Source organism: Zonotrichia leucophrys, chromosome 6, assembly GCF_028769735.1.
Source record: "Zonotrichia leucophrys gambelii isolate GWCS_2022_RI chromosome 6, RI_Zleu_2.0, whole genome shotgun sequence".
Classification (NCBI taxonomy): domain Eukaryota; kingdom Metazoa; phylum Chordata; class Aves; order Passeriformes; family Passerellidae; genus Zonotrichia; species Zonotrichia leucophrys.
Window position 1 is genome coordinate 14,263,376 of NC_088176.1, and position 20,608 is coordinate 14,283,983.

At 53.7% G+C, this 20,608-nt stretch overlaps 1 protein-coding gene across 1 annotated transcript; it reads left to right on the top strand.

Annotated features, from left to right (window-relative positions):
* The first annotated feature begins 1,826 nt into the window (after positions 1-1,826).
* On the top strand, positions 1,827-20,287 carry ABCC2 (ATP binding cassette subfamily C member 2). The gene is made up of 32 exons (XM_064716977.1): positions 1,827-1,868; positions 2,336-2,590; positions 3,015-3,137; positions 4,114-4,248; positions 4,651-4,773; positions 5,085-5,140; positions 5,326-5,557; positions 6,177-6,361; positions 6,905-7,082; positions 7,563-7,817; positions 8,300-8,365; positions 8,800-8,937; positions 9,273-9,419; positions 9,684-9,772; positions 9,862-9,924; positions 10,103-10,229; positions 10,372-10,548; positions 10,668-10,835; positions 11,125-11,311; positions 12,155-12,287; positions 12,703-12,808; positions 13,040-13,259; positions 13,724-13,878; positions 15,245-15,400; positions 15,503-15,702; positions 16,303-16,429; positions 16,830-16,931; positions 17,029-17,172; positions 17,421-17,579; positions 17,818-17,984; positions 18,340-18,534; positions 18,953-20,287. The coding sequence occupies exons 1-32, from the start codon at positions 1,827-1,829 to the stop codon at positions 19,080-19,082; spliced, it is 4,740 nt and encodes a 1,579-aa protein (XP_064573047.1). The 3' UTR covers positions 19,083-20,287.
* The last annotated feature ends 321 nt before the right edge of the window (positions 20,288-20,608 follow it).

Here is a 20,608-nt window from a genome sequence, read left to right on the forward strand (position 1 = left end):
CTGCCTTATGTTTTTGAACATGGGGTAAGAACACGACAAGGCAGAGACTCTTCAGAGAAGATATGAGCAGTGAGGGCTGGAGCAATTTGGCTGATTGCCTGGCAGAGACCTCTGGATCAGACCCTGTGTGAGACAGGCATGAATCAATACCTAGTTTTGAAAAGCTGTAACATGCTGTATAACAGATGGATGAAGAGAGGGGAGCACAGGGAGACGATGGTATTGCTGGCCAAAGAGGTGCCACTTAGATTACCTTGGTCCCACTGAATGTTTTCTGGGTATTTTAGTGCAGGAAGGTTTATGGAAGGAGCTGAAGGACAGTAAAGCTTTGTGGGTTTTTAGGAGGAGCATGCCCCTGCTGTGAGGGTAGAGAAAGTGGGTTCTGCTTGCTTTGAACATCAGAAGAGTGGAATCCTGTGCTGAGGGCAACACTTCAACTCTGAGTGAGAGACCAAAGTCATGGTGGGGATGAGATGTGACCTGTACTAAAAACTGAGATAAGCAGTGGGATGGGGCATTATGTAGGGAGGTGTCATAAACAAGTATGCCCCTTGGCAGCAGTGCTCCAAGTGGTTTTGGGCAAGGCCAGAGGACACCTGTGCCAGTGCCAGAAAGAAGAATCACATCAGCAGTCCAGATGAAGAAGGGCTGAGTGACTGCTCCATTCACTTCTTACTCATTGCATCAGTTTACAGCTCTCATGAGCAGTGTATTGGTTCTGGCCCAGAGGATGTAGCAGGAGGGATAGTTTTATTTACAAAAACATGTGGATTTAATCAGAGAAATTGCTAATAATTAACCACTGAGTTGGACATTGAGCCTTTCTTTGGTATTGATGGTTCCTGAGGAATTACTCATTGTGTCACCCTTGACTTCTGAGTTATCTTGTAACTCCGTGTACAATGAGACAGCACAATAATTTCAGTCCTCTTTTATCTGCTGTTTCTCAAGAGCACACATGATAAAGCAAATCCAGTTCTAGCCTTAGTAGCACTGTCCCCATGTGTTCCTGTCACACCTAGGCCTTCCTAAGCATCAAGGGTTCAGTGGCAATCAGTCTCCTTGGGAGTCATCCTCTTTCTGTCTTAGATGTTGGGGGTTACCTTAGCATGAAGATTCAAAGTCTCTTTGGGGTTTTGTGGTCAGCCAACTGCCATAACACACAGACAACATGGAAATGTGGGAAAGAAAGAAGCAAAAGAAGGAATTTAGAAAATCTTCAGGCTCTGCAGACTGGAAATTAGTAAAAGGAATCTGCCTCCTGAAGGCTCAGAAAGACCAGTGCAGCATGTGGTGAACTCAGCTGCTGGACACTGCAGATTCCCAGGGCAGGGGCACTGCTGGTGTCCCAGGCCCCCTTGCCAGGTGGCACCAGCCCCTGTGGGACCAGCCTTTGCTGGGCTTTTTATTGGCATTCAGCAGCCTTCTCACCAGAGAGGTCTGTTGCATCAAAGTAACGTCTTTAGCAGGTCCAGACAAGTTTTTGTCTGTTGGTGTGCTCTGATCAAGGCTATGGTTTCTGAGCAATGGCTGTGGTGTCCTGCAGTGACTCTGTGGCTTCCCTGTATCTCCCCTTTGATCTCTTCCTTGGGTCTTCCTCTCTTCCCTTCTCCTGAGCCTGTGCAGCTTCCCAAGCCCTTTTGGTCACTGCTTTGGTTTGTAGGGTTATGCAATAGCACCGAGTTATTTATTAACTGTGGGTCGTCAGAGTTTTTTGTCCCAAGACCGCTTGAGGGTGTGGGGGGACTTTTATCCCAAGCATCTGCCCAGGGCTCTCAGTTGGGCAGAGTGAGAGGAAGGAGCTGCCGTTTCTCCTTCCCTGAGCTATGTCAGCAGCCCTGGAGGAGTTCTGCGGCTCCGTCTTCTGGGTGAGTGACTGCATCATCCCCTGTGCCTGTTCTCGGGGTGGGACACCCCTCTGGGGGGAGGGCAGTGGATTCCAAGGCTCACAGCCTGTCCTGCCAGGGAGACCCAAGTGCCAGTGGTCGGCAGAGGGTCTGGGGTTTATCCAGGAGTGCTGTGGCACTGAGTGCTGTGCACTGCCTGCACAGTGCTCACCAGACAGTGAGGCAATGACGCCTCTCGGACTGAGCTCTGTCCTGTTTTAGCCTTTCTGGGAACACAGGACAGCCTGTACGGACTTCTGGAGAGTGATTTGGCTTCAGCTCCTTCTGTTGGCTTGGCTCCAGCAAGGGGTGGCCATCCCTCATTCAGGCAGAGAGATGGGGATGGGGATATCGCTCGGACCCTGGCCGAGTGCTGAAATGCTCAGCCAGGAGGGTGGGTGTTGAAGGGGGGATGCAATGGTGTGGAGCTGGGTGGGCAGGACCTGTAGGAGTGTTTGCCCTTGTCCTGTGTGCCAAGTGAGAGCCAAGCAATTGCATGTGACCTGGTGTTCTATCCTTGCTGCCCCCAGAACGATTCCTACCTTGCTCGTCCGGATGCCGACCTGCCAGTGTGCTTCCAGCAGACTGTGCTGGTCTGGATCCCCCTTGGCTTCTTCTGGATTTTGGCCCCATGGCAGCTCCTGCCCATGTGCAAATCCAAAGCCAAGAAATCATCTGTGACCAAACTCTACATAATCAAACAGGTAGAGTGGAGCTGAGGGGGCACAGATGACAGGCTGGAGCAGCCTGAGGTGTTGGTGGTATGAGTGGAAAGGCTCTGTGCTACAGTCAAGTGTGGGAGGGAAGGAGGAATGGGTTAGGGAACCATCCAGGACAGAAATGTAAAGGGGAGTCCAGCAGGAGGCATATCTGGGACAGAGGGCATAACAGGTAGGATTCACTGAGAGTGAGAGCAGAGTGTCTACTGGGGCCTCTCCTCTTGTGGGCTGCCGTCCTCCAAACTGAAAATGATGGCAGTGCTCCTGTGGAGCTGTGGCACATTCACAGGGTTGAAAGCTGCCTCGGGCCAAGGCTGGGTTGAAAAGGCTGTAAGGATGTATTTTATGCTGAACTCTGCTGTCTCCCAGTTGTTCCAGTGTCCCCAGTGGGCTGTCCCTCTCTCCACAGGTGCTGGCTGCCCTGCTGGTGCTGACAGCGGTGGCGGGGCTGGCGCTGGCGTTTGTGGACGCGGAGCAGGGCGCTGTGCCAGCCGTGCAGTACACCAACCCCAGCCTGTACATCGCCACCTGGGTAAGGGCTCGGCCTGAGTCTGCTGAGACACTGCAGCACCGAGCAGAACGAGGCTTCCCTAACACAGAGATCAGAGGGAAGCTGTGTCCACGGGGCAGGGGTAGCCTGGAAATTGGGTGGGACTAGCCCCAAACCTGTGTGGGTGGTACGTGAGGGTGATATGTTGAGGGCGGGTGCCTGGCTGTACAGTGCTCACTGCTGTTATCCTTAAAAATGGGATGATTCTATGCAAGTATAGCTGAGTCCCTGACAGAACTTTCCTAGGAGCAGTATGCTTTTCACAGGACTGATTTTGCAGTGTGAACATCAGGCCATGGCTTGCTGCTGTCTCACAGCTTCCTTTACATTGCTGCTCAGTTTTGGGCAGACAGCTGGGAAGTACCACAGGGTGCTGAGGCACAGGAGAAAGCTGGCTAAAGAGGATCTAGTGGCTATTAGCTTGACTGGAATATGTGCATGGCAGTTGCAGACATCTTGTGTGAGACATGGAGTATTCTAACAGTCTTAACAAATGCTCAGGAGCTACACTTAACAGCGAAATAGACCTTCATTTGCTTTCCTTCTTATTTTGCCATGTCATTTAATTTCACATGCACAGTCCATGTGAGATAAGGCAACGGACTCCCCAGAGAGGCTGCACAGCTGGAATGTGATCTGGGTTCAGTTCCAGGTCTGGAGACAGGGTGTGACACTTCATGGCTTGACATGTCTGAGAATCTGGAGAGAGAACAGCTAGAGAGAGTAATAGTGCCCTGCTGTAATGTAAGGGTTCATTCAAACCTGATCTTATGTCTTCCTGAAGTAAACCTTTGCCTTCTATTATTAATTCTGAAGCTTATGAAGGATTGGTGGTGTGTTCAGGGTATTCAAGGCAGTGAATCCTAGCAGACCATGTGTGCTGCATCCCAGGACACATGCTCCAAAGGCACTTTTAGAGCCAGCCCTAGTCCTGCAGCTCTGATTTTTCTTTCCCCAGATGATGGTCCTGCTGGTGCAGGACGCACGGCGCTCCTGCTTGCGCAGAGATTCGGGGGTGCTTTTCTGCTTCTGGATACTCTCCCTTCTCTGTGGGATTCTACCATTCCAGTCACTCGTCCGGAGAGCCCTGCAGGTTGGGTTTCACAGGAAGCTCCGTGCTTCAACGTGGTCTTGCTCTGCTCCCAAAGAAAGCCTCCTCATGCTCTTCTCTTGACAAGCTCTCTGTGTTATCACTGGGGTCCCAGCTGCCCTGGGGTTCTTGGGGAAGCACAAAAGACCTGGGAAGGAATCCCTGTTTGAATTCATCCTGTCTCTTTGGGGAAGTATAACTCTCCAGGACTAATTTCTCCCCTTAAACACTTATGGGAGGAGGTCAGGGAGAAGCAGGGAGAGGTGGCAGAGGGAAGCTGATCCAGGACTCAGAGCAAGTTTTGCACTGCTCTGTTGGGCTCAGCCAGGAGATGGATCTTGTCTCTGAGTACCAGAGGCCTTGAGACAATCCCCAGCAATAACCTTGGGCTTTCCATTTCTGCAGGAACCAATCTCTGACCTGCCACGGTTTATCCTTTTCTTCATCTCCTATGGGCTCCAGCTGCTGCTCCTCCTTGTCTCAGGCCTCTCAGACGTTGCCCCAGAAACAAAGGCAATCGGGAAGAAGGTGTGAGAACTACAGGGGACTGGGTTTGGGGCACCACTTCCTGAGCATTGTGTGGGGCAGGGCAGGTTCCTTGGGAAGACCTGAAGATTTCAGCACAGGGCTCAGCAAGAGCTGGAGCCTGGAGCATGGGGTATCTGCATGTGTGTCCAGAGTGGGCTGTGGCTGGCTCGGGGCTGAGGTTTCTGGGGCTGGAGCAGGCATGGTCTGAAACCTATGGGGCTCCTTAATGGCTGGGGGTGCTAAAGCAGCTTTTGTCAAAACCATCCCCCAGATAAGCAATCTCTCAGTACCCCCTTTGCTTTGTACCACAGAACCCACAGGTGACAGCCTCCTTCCTGAGCTCCATCACCTTTGAATGGTACACCAGGTGAGCAGGACTCTGAGGGAGGTTGGGCGGGCAAAATGCAGGGGTGCCTCAGGGGAACCTGCAGCTCAGGCTGGGAGAGGCACCATGTTGTGTGCAGCCTGAGCCCGGGGCCAGGATGGTGTGAAGGCTCTGCATTTGCAGCAAGGAGTCTCCAACAAGTGTCATTGGATTTCTGTGTCCCGCAGCATGGTTGTCAAGGGCTATCGCAAGCCTTTGGAGATAGAGGATGTCTGGGAATTGAATGATAAAGACAGGACAAAGGTTCTTTACACTGCTTTTGAGAAGAACATGAAGACTGCGATGCAGAAGGCCAGAGCAGAACTGGAGAAACGGAAGCGCAAGAAGAGACGGCAGGAGGGTGACCCAGACCATGGCAACAGCATGAGCAAGGCCCAGAGCCAGGACATCCTGGTGCTGGTAAATCCATTCCCACTCTTGACCTTGTATGGGACTGAGATCCAGGTCCAGCCTCAGGGAGTGGGGTCACCTCACCTGCTGCAGCCCTCTTTGCTGGGTGTTCCCTTCTTCCATCCCGCAGGACCATGGGCAAGGATAGGGGAAACCATGCCAGGATCTTCCTGTCATGTCCTTGGCAGATCCCCATAGTTTGAGAGACCAAGAAAGTCTCCATCTTTCTGCCTAACATAAAGACAGGAACCACCCTCAAATCTGCAGTACAAGCAGTTCCCTCCTGTCTATCTACCTCAGATACTTTCCAGCAAGGAGGTCAGAGGGAACATCATTCTGTGACCACCCCTGGCCTCAGATTCTTCATGATTTTTGCCTGATTTTTTGCCTGAGAGGTTCAAGCTGGTTTGGCTTTTAACAATTGTCTTTGCTACAAAAGAGAAGGTCCAGTCCTGGCTGCATATGACATAAGCAGAGATCAGTGAAAGGGCATGTGACAGGAGCTAAAGCTAAGGTTTTGTTCAGGATACCTGATCTGGGGTCAGTGAGGTGCTGCCCTGAAGCATCCTTCCAGATGCAGGATGTGTGCACAATCAGCTCCCTCACTTCTGTGTGGGCTTTCCTCTAGGAGGAGAAGCAGCCAAAGAAGAAGAAGAAGAAGGGAGACAACAAGGACTCAGACCCTCCCAAGGATTACCCCAGGGGCTGGTTGATGAAAACCTTGGGCAAGACCTTCCGTCAGAATCTCCTGCTAGCAGTGGCATTCAAGCTGGTGCACGATGCCCTCGTGTTTGTCAGCCCCCAGCTGCTGAAGTGAGTCCTTTCTCTCTGTCCTGACTGTGCACCCAGCCCCACCACCTCCCAGTGTGTGCACTGTATCCAGCCCCTCCATCTCTATGTGTGCCTCTCCCAGCTACAGACCCTGGAGGCATTTTGTGCCCTCACCAAAAATGGGAGAATGTGTTGGGGTACAGTTTAACAAACACCTGATCTGAGCTGGCTGCCAGCTCTTATGTGTGTTATCCTGCTCCCTTGCATCCTGTTGTGCAGCCCTGCTCCCTCCCTGGAGACAGTCCTGGCTCTTCTTTGGGCCCTCCCAGAGTCAGCGCAGCTCAGCCCGGCAGGGCTGGTTTGTTGTGCAGAGCAGCACGGTCTCTGTGCTGGGGATGCACTTCCATTAGTGACCCTCTGTCTGTGGCAGAGCAGGGTTCCCAGCTTGCTGACCATCGAGCCAGCTCTCTGGGGCAGGGTTTTGTTCATCCTCTTGTGAGGATGCTCCCCCTGCATTCACTGGGAGCATCCTGCTTGGGTGTGTCTCAGTAGGGTGTGTGTCTCATGAGCTTCCTTCCCTGCCAGGTTGCTGATTGCCTTTGTGTCAGATGAGGATGCCTTTGCCTGGCAAGGCTATCTGTATGCCATCCTGCTCTTCCTGACAGCAGTGATCCAGTCCCTCTGCCTGCAGCAGCACTTCAGCTTGTGCTTCCAGCTTGGCATCAATGTGCGAGCCAGTCTCATTGCTGCCATCTACAAGAAGGTCTGTATAGGCCTCTCATCATCCCTGTTGGCTTCCTCCAAGCTGGGCTGTGGATAAAATCATCCACCTGCCCCATCAACCTGGGGTGTGTGCACTTTCCTCCTCAGAAGGCACAGGGGGAGCTTGGAGGACACCCAGCCAGCCCTGAGGACACTGTGAGCCCTAGTTCTGCCTGGGACGTGGGTGCTGCAGCCATGTGTTTGACAGCTACCAGGGGCTGGGGCAGGGTTCTGTTCAGAGAGTGCAGCACCTGGGGCAGGTGCACAACACCCAGGATTCCTGCACAGGGTGCTTTTCTTTGCACCCAGTGGCTCCAGGTGTGCAGACAGTGAGGAGAGCGCTGGTGCCCAGTACAGGGGCACCAGGAGCAAACCCAGAAGTGGTCTCAGCCTGGTCTGCTGCTTCCCTGCTCTGAGCCATGCTGCTGGCAGCAGGGCTGCTCCCAGGCTGGCCTGTGCTGACTGAGGTTTCTCTTTGCAGTCGCTCACCATGTCCGGAGCCACCCGCAAGGAGTCCACCGTGGGGGAGACTGTCAATCTGATGTCAGCTGATGCCCAGAGGTTCATGGACATGGCCAACTTTATTCACCAGCTGTGGTCTTGCCCCTTGCAAATTATCCTGTCCATTGTCTTCCTCTGGTTAGAGCTGGGCCCCTCTGTCTTGGCTGGCATTGCGACCTTGTTGCTGCTGCTCCCCATAAATGCCTTCCTGGCTGCCAAGGCCAAAACCATTCAGGTCAGTGGTGGGTGCAGTGTCCTCCCTGGTCTCCCATGTCCAACCCCACTGTTGCTCACTCCCTCATTTGCCACACTCTCTACCCTTTGCTTTTATGCTCTGGATCTTTCCCACACTAGGGAGTTGATCTCACTTGGGCTGGGGGTACCTCTAGCCTGAGCCAGAGGGGATCAGCTGCCAGGAGCAGGAGATAGGTGAGATCTGTTCTGCCATCACAGCTGAACTTGAACCAGACTGGGCACAGCCTTGAGTGCTAAAAATGCGATATTGTCACCCATAAGATAAAGATTTATCTTCTACCTGACAGCAGAGTAGTGTTTTTCCCCAGCTTGTCCAGAGCCACAGGGAGCCAAGGCTCAGCTTTGTGGGATGACTCCTCTGGGCTGTGGAGCCCATCCTTCCCTTCCCTGTGGCAGCTCAGATGGATTTCCAAGGGTGAGCTGCTGTCTGCTTCAGGTGATGTCTGGCTCTTCTGTTTGTAGGAGAGGAACATGAAGAACAAGGACGAACGCATGAAAATAATGACTGAAGTCCTCAATGGAATCAAGGTGGGCAATGGAGTGGAGACTCTCTGGCAGCTGCTGCACCCCTCTTCTTGGTGCACTGCACCTGGAGACAGCACACCTCTATAACCCTACAGCACCAGTGTTAATCTAGCTTGGGGGCCCTGTCTGGGTCTCAGCAATTCCCTCAGCTGCCTCATCTTTTGAAAAGTTGGCTGGGGAGGGGCTCTGGATACTTGGACTAAGACTTGGGAGCCAAGAGAGGGTTTTCTGGATGGCTGTGGTAGTGGCATGGTGGCAGAGGAGCTGGCAGTGAGGGAGTGGGAGTGCAGTGGGGAAATGCTGTCAGCAGGACAGCAGAGGGGAGATGCAGTGGCCAGTAGGCTGTTGGGCAAACCAGGTGATGGAGGTGCTGGGCACCAGTGAGCTGAGTGTGGAGGTGGGCATTCCTGTGACACCAGCACCTGCTCCCCCTGCAGATCCTGAAGCTTTTTGCCTGGGAGCCCTCCTTTGAGAAGCGAGTTAATGACATCCGGGTTCGTGAGCTCAAGGATTTGTTGAACTTTGGTTACCTGCAGTCAGTCTCTCTCTTCGCCTTCACATGTGCTCCTTCCCTGGTGAGTGAGTGACAACAGCCCTGGGGAGGGTGTCCTTCCTCTGAGCTGGGGCTAGGCTGTGGCCAGGGGGATGGGAAATACCTGGGGCCTCAGCTGGAGTGTTTCTGCAGCGAGGAAGGGGCTGGCTAGTGGATATAGATTATGGTTCTGGTTGCTGGCAGGAGAGCTGTGGTGGAAAGGGGTCCCATCGTGGTGGTGAAATGGGGCCCAAGGGAGAACAGGAGCAGGAGGGGAACAGGTCCCCAGCACGAAGGCACTGCTGAGGCCTTGGGGTAATTTGAGGGTCTGGGCTGCACACAAACACTGATGGTGGCTTTCCTTTATATCTGTCCTAGGTCTCCCTGGCAACCTTTGCTGTCTATGTGCTTGTGGATGAGAACAACATCTTGGATGCACAGAAGGCCTTCACTGCCATTTCCCTTTTCAATGTGCTGCGCTTCCCCATGGCCACACTGCCCATGGTCATCTCTGCCCTGGTGCAGGTCAGGCCTCACCTGGGGCAGGGGGTGCAGGGGGATCCCATGACCTCTGTCCAAAGCAGCAGATGGGGCTCGGGTGTGTGATGGACCCCCAGGGCTCAGTGCATAGGACTCTGCTGGCACTGGGGTGGGACAGCACTCACCTGCATAGCACAGGTTTGGGGCCCAGAGGTTGGCTGGGGACTATGATGTGACGCTCTGCCTATGGGGCTCCTGCCAGCCCACCCATGCCCGTGTGCCATCCTCATCCTCTTTCTGCCGTGGCAGACCAACGTGTCGACTGCGAGGCTGGAGCGCTACCTCAGTGGAGAGGACCTGGACACCTCAGCTATCCACCACAACCCCGTTGCAGGCAGGTGTACCTCCAGACTGCTCCCTGTGGGCCTCAGGCTGGCCCAACCCTGGGCTTTCCCCTCTCTGAGGGACTTCTCTCTCTGGCAGGCAGTGCTGTGCGTTTCTCAGAGGCCACCTTTGCCTGGGAGCAGGATGGCGATGCTGCCATAAGAGAGTGAGTGCTCCATCAGGGGGCAGAGGGATGGGCAGGGGAGGCTTTCTGTGTTAGCTGGGGAGGGCAACCACCTCTCAGTGCTGCTAGGCATGAGTGTCCCAGAGACACTGCCCTGTCCCACCCAGGAACTGATGGGTGGCCTGGCAGTACTGCTTCCTCAGCCCTCATGTCTTTGCAGTGTCACCCTGGACATCACGCCTGGGAGCCTGGTGGCTGTGGTGGGGCCTGTGGGCTCAGGCAAATCTTCACTGGTGTCAGCCATGCTTGGGGAGATGGAGAATATCAAGGGACACATCAACATCCAGGTGAGAGGGGCCAGCTGGTCCATAGGGCTTTGGGGCTGCCTGGGAGCTCAGCAGGGAAGTAGAGCAGGACTGTCGCAGAGTGGTGAGGTGTCAGTGCTCAGGCTGATCTCTGACAGGTAGCTGTTCTTATCTCTCCTTCCAGGGCTCCCTGGCCTATGTCCCCCAGCAGGCCTGGATCCAGAATGCCACACTGAAAGACAACATCATTTTTGGGTCAGAAGTGGATGAAGCCAGGTATCAGCAGGTCCTCAAGGCCTGTGCCCTCCTTCCAGACCTGGAATTGCTGCCTGCAGGTGACCAGACAGAGATTGGAGAGAAGGTATCAGCCCTGGGCCCTACGGGTTCCTGATAGCACCTGCAGCAGCGGTCAGAGCATTGCCCTGTGGCAGCCCCATGTGCAGGAGCTCCTTCCCTTCCCTTCCCTTCCCTTCCCTGCAGGGAATCAACCTGAGCGGGGGCCAGAAGCAGCGGGTGAGCCTGGCGCGGGCGGTGTACAGTGACGCCGACATCTACGTCCTGGACGATCCGCTCTCGGCCGTGGATGCCCACGTGGGCAAGTACCTCTTCGAGCATGTGCTGGGGCCAAAAGGGCTGCTGCAAAAGAAGGTGAGCACCCACACCCTGCAACCCACCCCCCAGACAGGCAGGAGTGGCACTGGCGTGGTTTTGGACATCCGAGGAAGTCTGAGGTTGCTTGCCTGGGACAGAGGGGAATCATGCAGCCTTCACAGGGGGCTGCAGCAGGCTAAGTCCCCAGAGGGGTACCCTGTGTCCTCATAGCCAGGCATTGCTAAGCAGATGAGTCCCTAAGTGGGAGATGGAGAGCGTGCAGAGCCATGGCTGGGGATGAGGGGTGCTCTATGATCACTCACTACCCTGCACCCCTTTGTTGCAGACACGGATCTTGGTGACGCACAGTATCAGTTTCCTGCCCCAGGTCGATAACATTGTGGTGCTGGCAGGAGGAGCAGTGTCTGAGCATGGCTCCTACAGCACCTTGCTTGCAAACAAGGGGGCCTTTTCCCAGTTCCTGAACTTGTATGGAAATCAGGAGGAGAATGTTTCAGAGGAAAACACTGCAGGTACTGGGAACACGGTGGGGCAGTGGCAGTTAGAGTGGCTGTGGGTATATCTTGGGGATATGAAGGTCTGATGTGTCAGCTTGACCTGGTCCTATCCAGCCCAGGCACAAATGGTGGCTGCTGTGAATCCTTCTCAGCTTCAGGCAATCAGCAGCACAATAACTTCTGACTAAGACTTGCACTCAGGCATTATGTTGAACATCCAGCACAGGACCTGTTTAACTTTTTTACTCCCTTTTTAGTTTATTTATTATGGGTCCCAAAATCTTATGTGGCAACTGGCTTCATATTTTTGTGATGCTGGGGTCAGAAAGACCTTTTGGTTTGTTCTCAACATCTGACTGGATAATATTTCATCTTTATCATATCCCCCAATGCTATGGGGAGGAGTGGTGTGAGGTCAGGTGGGTGCTTACCCTGTCAGAGCTCAGCCCAGTTGTCCCACTGCAGCCTGGCTATTCCCAGTATGTCTTCACAGGACCCACCTCCACCTGCTCAAGGAGATGCTTCTGAGCTGGAGTGACATGAACTACCAGATCTCGCACTACTAAAGTAGCACAGATCTCTGTTTGAGGTCTGGCCAGTGGTGCTGGGAGGAATCAGCAGGAGGGATTGCCTCTGAGCAGGCCTTTAGCCCTGTGTCCCCTATCAGTTCTCTCTCCAGCACCATGCATTTCTTCCTCCTCCTGCTGTGCTGGTCTTGCAGCAAGGTTGGAGAAGGTGTGATATGTGGTGGTAGGACACAGCCTAGGCCTGGGTTTGGCAAAGATCAGAGGTGTGGTGTATGGGATCTGCTCTGTCCTCAGTGCCTGACCCTACCTTCCCTCATCCCTGTGCCTGTAGCTGTTGCTTTAGCTGGGGATGAAGAGGAGGCTGATGAAGCTGTGGATCCTTGCATGGAGGAGAGCACTGAAGACGTGGTGACAATGACCCTGAAGCGAGAGGCCAGCATCTATCGGAGAAAACTGAGTCGCAGGTGGGCCATGACCTGAGCTCTCAGCTCTTTCCCTGCCACAAGCACTGCTCCCTCAGAGACAGGGATCCGGGGGCTTCCCAGGGAGTTCCAGCTGGGAGCCTCCTTGCCTGCTCCTACCACAAGCTGCTCTGGGTCAGGAGCATCTGATTCTGCCTTTACTCCCACTAGTGTGCCACAGCCTTACTCTGCAGCCTTCCCTGAAACTCGTGCAGATGGCTAGTTCTGCCTTTGGGAATGAGGCTTTTAATTTTATGGCTGCACATCCCTAGTGCTTCCGCAAGGCTCACTCAAAGCTGCCCCAGTTAGGACATTATTGTCCAGAGGACTCCACCACTGAAGACCCAGGGATGGACCCCGAGGAGATTAGGACCAATTCAACACCCTGTGACTAATGGTACTCATCACCTTCCTGCAGCCTTAGTAAAAGGAGCACCAGTTCCCAGAAGAAGGCCCAAGAGGAGCCCCCAAAGAAGCTGAAGGGACAGAAACTGATCGAGAAAGAAGCTGTGGAAACCGGCAGGGTGAGGAGGATAGAGGGATGAAGCACTGTGCTGCCTGAAGTGCTGCCAGACCCTGACTGTGGCTCAGAGAAGCTGGTGTGGGCTTCCACAGCCAAGAGACACGAAGGAGATAGAGCTGCCTGGGACTCGTGGGTGGGGTGGTGGAGGGGAGCATGGTGGGCAGCAAGGTGGAGCCCCAAGGCTGTGCTGGCTGGCATTGCCTGCGGTCTGATGGGCTCAGTTGGTCCACAGGTGAAGTTCTCCATGTACGTGCGGTACCTGCGTGCTGTTGGCTGGTGCTTTACCTTCTGGGTCGCCATGGGCTACATTGCACAATACGTGGCCTTCGTGGGCAGCAACCTGTGGCTCAGTGACTGGACGGACGACTCGGTGCGCTACCAGAACCAGAGCTACCCCGCGCACCTGCAGGACCTGCGCATCGGCGTCTATGGGGCACTGGGCGTCGCACAAGGTCAGTGTGGGGGGACAGCAGGTCCCACTCACCTCCTCTGTGTGGTCCAGCAGGGATATGACTTGCAAGTTCTGCAGCCAGCAGTGCAGTAAGGAGCAGGGGACCCCGCATTTTGTTCATTTGCCTGTTGCTGCCTTCTTTCCAGCTCCTGGCTGAATTGTGGACACACGCCAGTCTGAAAGCAGCAGAAATTGTCCCAAGTCGGTGTTGCCCCCTCAGTTTAAGATCATTTTCCTTAATCAGATTAGACATAGTGCTAGGGCCCAAGACTTTCCAATAGGGTTAGTGTTCCTCCCCTGTGCTGGGACACAGTTGCTGGGGCCTCCTGAGAGGGTGGGATGCAGGATTATCCCAGCGGCTCGCTGCAGGGCTGCTGCCTTGGCACTGCTTGGTGTGTCCATCAAGCCAAAGGGTACCTGCAGCCAGTGTCACCCTCTGGTGACAGCCCCGTGCTCTCCTTGCAGGTGTCTTCCTGCTCTTTGCAACCATGTTGTCTGCCCGGGGCGCCATGCGAGCCTCCCGTGTCTTGCACCAGCTGCTGCTCAGCAACATCCTGCACGCGCCCATGAGCTTCTTTGACACCACCCCGGTGGGCCGCATCATCAACCGCTTTGCCAAGGTAAGAGAACAGCCCCAACACACACAAAGTTTGTTCCACCACATCTGCAGAGTGTTGGCTAGTGGCATAACCCTGCTCCTCTTGAGCACTGCACAGCTGAGCTCAGGTAAAGGCCAGGAAGGGACCAGGAGGACATGGGGATGCAAGGCTGACCGTGAGCCAAACAACATCCTGGGCTCTATTAGAAAGACAGTGTGACAAATCACAGGAATTTGTTAGCTCCTCTGCTCAGTGCTGAGGAGCTTACACCTAGATACTGTGTCCTGTTTGGAGTCACCTGGGCAAGAAGGATGTGGAGAAACAGAAGAGGGTCCATAGTAGATGACTAAGAGAGGTAAGAGCCTAGAGCTCATGTCCCAAAATAAGAAGTCCTTCTGTTGATAGACTTCCAGCAAAATCTACAATCTTTTCTATCTAAGTGAAGGTCAAAAACAAAGAGAAAAAGAGAAAGGAGGGAAAATACAAACAGGTAATTTCAAGTGTGCTGCTTCTCCACTTCTTCCTTTGGTACCATCTCTTGATTTTTGAGAATTAAATTTCTTCTTAAAATTAAGCCTATGGGTCTGGGTTTACTCTGAGTTGAGAGAGTATGTGGTGCCTGGCTAGGAGATGGATGAGGACCAGCTGGAGACCTGGGTGCACCTGCATGGATCTGGAGTTTGCCCTGTCCCTCTTTTTGCTTCAATTACTGCTCCTGTATCCTGGGTCCTGATGAAGATGCAGTTCTTAAAGCTGGTCTGTGTAACAGGGGAATATTATAGGAAGTTTCTGTCACAGCATATGTCTCAGTTGAGAGGGCCACGATACACAAAGAACCACCATACAATTTCAGAAAGCTTTAAGCATTTGCCCAGAGTGACACCATACCACATCAGAAGGCTTCAGGTGTCTGCCCATACAGTGTAACTTCACTACAAAAGGCTGCAAGCATCTGCTCTTCTGGCTTTTCAGCCCAACCTTTTATACTCTTCATCTTACATGTATTACACCTGAGTGTGCTCTTTACCCTTTTGTGATTGGTTAGTGCACTTTGGCACTCCATGTCTCATTACCTTCAATGCTGTTCACCTGTTTTTCACAGCTGTAGCCCATTGGGGATGAGGCTCAGCTGCAGCTCCACTCCCAATTACCACAAACTGTGTACCTACAAGTTTCTGTGTAAACTCAGCTTTTCACAAGCTAAGAACTGTGGCCCTAAATGAGGTTGTGACCATAACACCAATTCAGGATGATCTGATATTTTTACAAGTGTCTGGCACTGTGTTATCACAGGAGTGTGTAGGAACTCTGTGTGTATGGGGCCTTTGGGCTTCTCCTTCTCTCTGGGGTCACTGACTGCTTCTCTATACTTTTCTATATGCTCCAGGACATCTTCACAGTGGATGAGACCATTCCCTCGACCTTCCGCACTTGGATCTCCTGTTTCATGGGCATCATTAGCACACTGATTGTGATCTGCCTGGCCACTCCGTTCTTTGCTGTTGTTATCGTTCCCTTGAGCATCTTCTACTATTTTGTGCTGGTGAGTAACTGGGCCCTGAGTGAAGCTTCTGCCCTGCTGAGAGCAGTATCTTGGTGGCTGCTGGGTGTTGTGTTTGTAACCAGCCTGTGTTGCTCGTTTCAGCGCTTCTACGTGGCAACGTCTCGCCAGCTGAGGCGTCTGGACTCTGTCACCAGGTCTCCCATCTACTCCCACTTTGGTGAGACTGTGTCAGGCCTTTCTGTGATCCGGGCCTATGGACACCAAGAACGGTTCCTGAAGAAAAATGAAAACACCATGGACATAAATCAGAAAAGTGTTTATTCCTGGATAATATCAAATAGGTGAGTTTTACCACTTATGCCACAGCACAGCTAGCAGCACTTCTGCCTGGGGCTTCTGGGTCCTGAGAGAGATCCCTGGGATCCTGCAGTCCTCTCTCTTGATCTCAGCATTGAGGGTCTGTGTAGATACTGGGGCAGTTTAGGATAGGGGCACCATCTGTGGCAATGGGACATTTTAGGGTGATTTTGAAAGCCAAAGTATTCTCCCCTACAAAGTGTCCAGAGGCTGGCAGGGTGAGCTGTGCAGTCAAGGGCTGAGATGCTTGTGCAATGTGGGCACTTAGTGGTTTTGCCTCTTATTGGTAAATTATTTGGGTGTTTGAGGGTTGAATGTTTGAGGCTCTTCTGATGCATGGCATTACCAGCACAGGAGGTTATGTGTGAGACATGGACTGATATAAATGAACCTGCTTGCAGAATGGGCCACAGATGACCTGCTGTGTACATGCACCAATGTGTGCACTGTGCACAGCACTGGGCTCGTGGCTGGCTGTGGGGGATGCTGGTGCAGTGTGCTGTTACTGGTGGGCTGTGTGTTGGGCACAGGCAGATGGCTTCCTGCCTCTCTCCCTGCCCTTCAGCTGTGCTCTCCTGGTGCAGGTGGCTGGCCATCCGTCTGGAGTTCGTTGGGAGCCTGGTGGTTTTCTTCTCTGCGCTCCTGGCAGTGATTGCAAAGGGCACTCTGGAGGGCGGCATCGTGGGTCTTTCTGTCTCCTCTGCTCTCAATGTGAGTCACTGAAAGCATTTGTCCTTCTGGGACAGGGCTGCCTCTGGGAGCTCTGGGCTGCTGGCAGGATGTTGCCCTGCCACCAGCTCTGATCCATGGAAAAGGGATTATCTGGGGTGTCCCATCACCTGGGGAGTGGCTATAGAGCCAAGGAAGCACATATTCATCCCAGTCTGAGTGGGATACTTGCTGCCATGAGGAGGAAAATGGCCCTGCTGTGGATCAGAGATGCTGCAGCAAAGTTTGTGAAGGGCTGCGGAGAGGGGGGCTGTGTCTCGGCAGTGGAGCATTAGGGGCCAGGCCAGGTGTGCTCGTGCTGAGGATGATTCCCTGGGCTGAGGTGGGAGGTGGTTTTTCCTGGGTGCCACTGAGCTCTGCACCCTCTGATTCTGCCATGCAGGTGACCCAGACACTGAACTGGCTGGTGAGGACATCTTCGGAGCTGGAGACCAACATCGTGGCTGTGGAGCGGGTCCATGAGTACGTGATCGTGAAGAATGAGGTGAGGCACCCAGAGTCTGGGCAAACACCTGCTGCACAGCTTGGTGCTAGTCAGCATTGCAGAGTGGACCACATAATGCTCCTGTGTCCTCCCCCAGGCTCCATGGGTGACAAAAACGCGTCCACCACGTGGCTGGCCCAGCAGAGGCGAGATCCAGTTCATTGACTACAAAGTTCGCTACCGACCTGAACTGGACCTGGTTCTTCAGGGGATCACCTGTAACATTGGGAGCACTGAGAAGGTGCCTCTGCCCTCACTATGCTATTTACAAAGACTCTGTTAAAGTAGTTTCTTCTTCTTGGCTTCAGTCTGTGCGCTGGGGTGGGATGGTGATGGGATGTGGCTCCTGGGGACTTGAGCTCCTGGAAAGGAACAAAAGCAGACAGTCTGGGTGATGGTAAGGGCAGGAAGGCCCACCAGACCAAGATGGAGAGTAACTGCCCTGTTTTATACAGCCCTGTCATCTGGTCTAATAAGCTGCTTCCATAGGTTGGGGTTGTGGGCCGGACTGGGGCTGGAAAATCCTCCCTCACCAACTGCCTGTTCCGGTTGCTGGAGGCGGCTGGAGGGAAGATCATCATCGACGACGTGGACATAGCAACAATTGGCCTCCACGACCTGCGCAACAACCTCACCATCATCCCCCAGGTGAGCTGACCCCCACCCTTCCACATCCCACTGCTGTGTGGCCCCTGCAGGCACTGCATGGCCTCAGTGTGTTCCTGGGAGCTGTGGATGTGCCAAAGGCCTGCGAGCAGGCTGTCACCACATCCCTTGCCAGCTGCACACAGTGCTGTGAGCAGGATGCGGGCACACTTGGAGGCCAGGAGCCATTGCCCCTGCTAAATGGCTGTGGTGGGGCTGAATGTGGTGCTGTCCCTGGCAGGACCCTGTGCTCTTCACTGGAACCCTGCGGATGAACCTGGACCCCTTTGACCAGTACTCAGACGAGGAGGTCTGGAAGGCCCTGGAGCTGGCTCACCTGAAGACATATGTGCAAGGCCTTCCTGAGAGGCTGCTGCATCACGTGAGCGAGGCAGGGGAGAACTTGAGGTGAGCAGAGGAGCAGATGCAGGCCCAGCTCCCCTCCCTTCTCTAGATCCCAGAGACCAGCCTGGAACAGCAGCCTCCAGCAAAGTGGCTGTCCAGGGATGGTGCACAGAATCTTCTGGGAAGTGAAGTGGAAGAAAATGGTGGAGAGGAGCCAGGGCTCTTAGGGAGCTAGTGTGAGCCAGCCTTCTGTGGTAGCCCAGAGAGTAACATGCTGAAGGATGTGGTGCTGAGAGTGGCAGATGGTCAGTGGGGAAAGGCCAGGGACAGTGTTGGGGTCAGAGCAGTGAGATGCAGTAGGCTTGCAGAACATCCCCTAGTGTCTGTCTAGTAACTCATGCTCTACATCTCCTCCCAGTGTTGGGCAGAGGCAGCTGGTGTGCCTGGCCCGGGCCCTTCTCCGCAAAGCCAAGATCCTCATCCTGGATGAAGCAACAGCAGCCGTAGATCTGGAAACGGATCATTTAATCCAGACAACGATCCGGAGCGCGTTTGCTGACTGCACTGTCCTTACTATCGCCCATCGCCTCCACACCATCATGGACAGCAACAGGTACCATGGGACCATGCCACAGGGCAAAGGGAATGGGCATCTGGACTCCTGGGACGGGGCAAAAGGTGGACAGCAGAGGAAGTGAGAATGCAGCCACAGGGGAAGGGGTGGATGCAGAACCTGGGGCAGTAATATGCAGTGGTGAAGAGAACAGAAGGACAGTAAGGATGCCCATGCAGAAGTGCTGCCTTTGCGGGGGAAACATTTCTTGGGATCCTTCTTTACAGCATCAGACCATAGAAGCATTTGCTCTTGACACCTTGTGTATGTGACCAGTAACACAGGGCTGTGCCCTCTCACTGCTGAGAAGAGAACCACATAAGTGGCTCAGGAGTGAGGGCTGGTGGGCCGCAGCGCTGGCAACAGCAGCGCTATCCACTCGGATCCTGGGAACTGAGGCCTTGTTCTTTTCTGCCAGGGTGATGGTGCTGAATGCTGGGCAGATTGTGGAATTCGACAGCCCCGAGGAGCTGCTCAGGAAGGAGGGCATCTTCTCTGCGATGGCAAAGGACGCCGGCATCACTGCTGCAGACACCACGGCTCTGTAGGCAGAGAGCTGCAGGGGCCACCTGTGAGACAGCTCCTCCTGCTGCTGCTCACCCACAGCCAAAGCTGCCAGGAATTGGCCTCTCTGCAGCAGGGAAGCAAAGAGGGCTTCTCTGCTTGTCCAGAGACTGAGCATCTGGACTTGAGCAAGCTGTTAACCTTACTACCACATCCTGCCTGTGTGCACACAAGGGTCTGAAGCTGTATAATTTATTCCAGGATAGAGGGGAAAAGCTGTCTGCCAGGCAGGGAGATCATGACCTCCAGTGGGGGTGGTCTTAGTTTTTGTACTTCACCATGCCAGGTGAATCTACCTTAGAGATGCTTTAGCATTATGGAATGAAATTTACAGTTTAATCAAAGAATATAATGTTATAAGTGTTATAATTTATTTACTTTTTGTAACTATTTGTAGTCTTCCAACTACAAGGCTGATGTCAAGGAATATAAGTAAGCCTCAGTATGGCTTTAAACCTGGCTAGTGCTTGGGTGGAAAGAGCTGCCAACAGAGGTTACACAGAGCTGGGCAGCCCAAATCAAGAGGCACAGCTCTACTCATGCAGAACACTGCTCTGTAGCAAAACCAGGGCTGCCTGCCTTCCCTGTGGCTACTGCTCCCTTTGATTGTATTGCAAATAAATGAGCCTCTCCCTGAGGTTATCACAACCACTTGTGGGGCAGATTTTGGGCTGTGGTTCCAGACTGCAAACGTGATGGTGGTGGAGACAAGCTGGAGAGCAGCAGGCACATGTCTGTGTACAGCCATGCACACACAGAGTATGGTGGTTATTGCTGACAAACCCTTGACTCTTTGTTCTTGGGCCAGATCTCCTCAGGCAGGGAGCAGGTGCCCACTTAGAGCAGGGCAAACATTCACCCCACCAGCCCCTACTGCCCTGGAGCCCCAGAGCCAAGCAACACACAGCTGGGGGAAGAGGGCAATGCAACCACTTCATCTCAATAAAGTAGGTTTCTGTGAGTGTTTCCTCATGCCTGAGCTGCAGCTGGCACAAAGACCAAGACACTAGAATGCTGGATCCCACCACAACAGAAATGTTGTTCCTGGCCCTGTAGGGTCTGCATGAAGGCTGCAGCACCTGCCAGATGTTCCTCCCAGGTCTCCCAACCCTTGCAAAGGCACTTTCTATACATAAAGGCAAATCTTTATTTGCAGAGCAGCAGTACAGGGGATACAAACACTGCCCCATGAAGGGAACCTCTTCCCTTCAGGACATGGCAGCAGCCTTATCACACACCAACCCAGCAAAAGGCACCACAGCCCTCCCAGGGATGATGCTCCTGCTGCTCCAGAATGTCAGCACCCTCTCCAATGCTGTGCAGTAAAGCACAGGTGAGGCAATTCTGGTCAGACCCCAAAAAACAGGCTGGAGGACAGCTTGTGCTTTGCTTTCTCCCCTGCTCCAGCCCAGCGCAGCCAGGTGGGCATGTCAGTGCAAAGATGGGTCCTGGGCACAGCCAATACCGTGCTGACAAGGGTATGCTGTTCTGGGCTTCTGGCTCAGCTGAA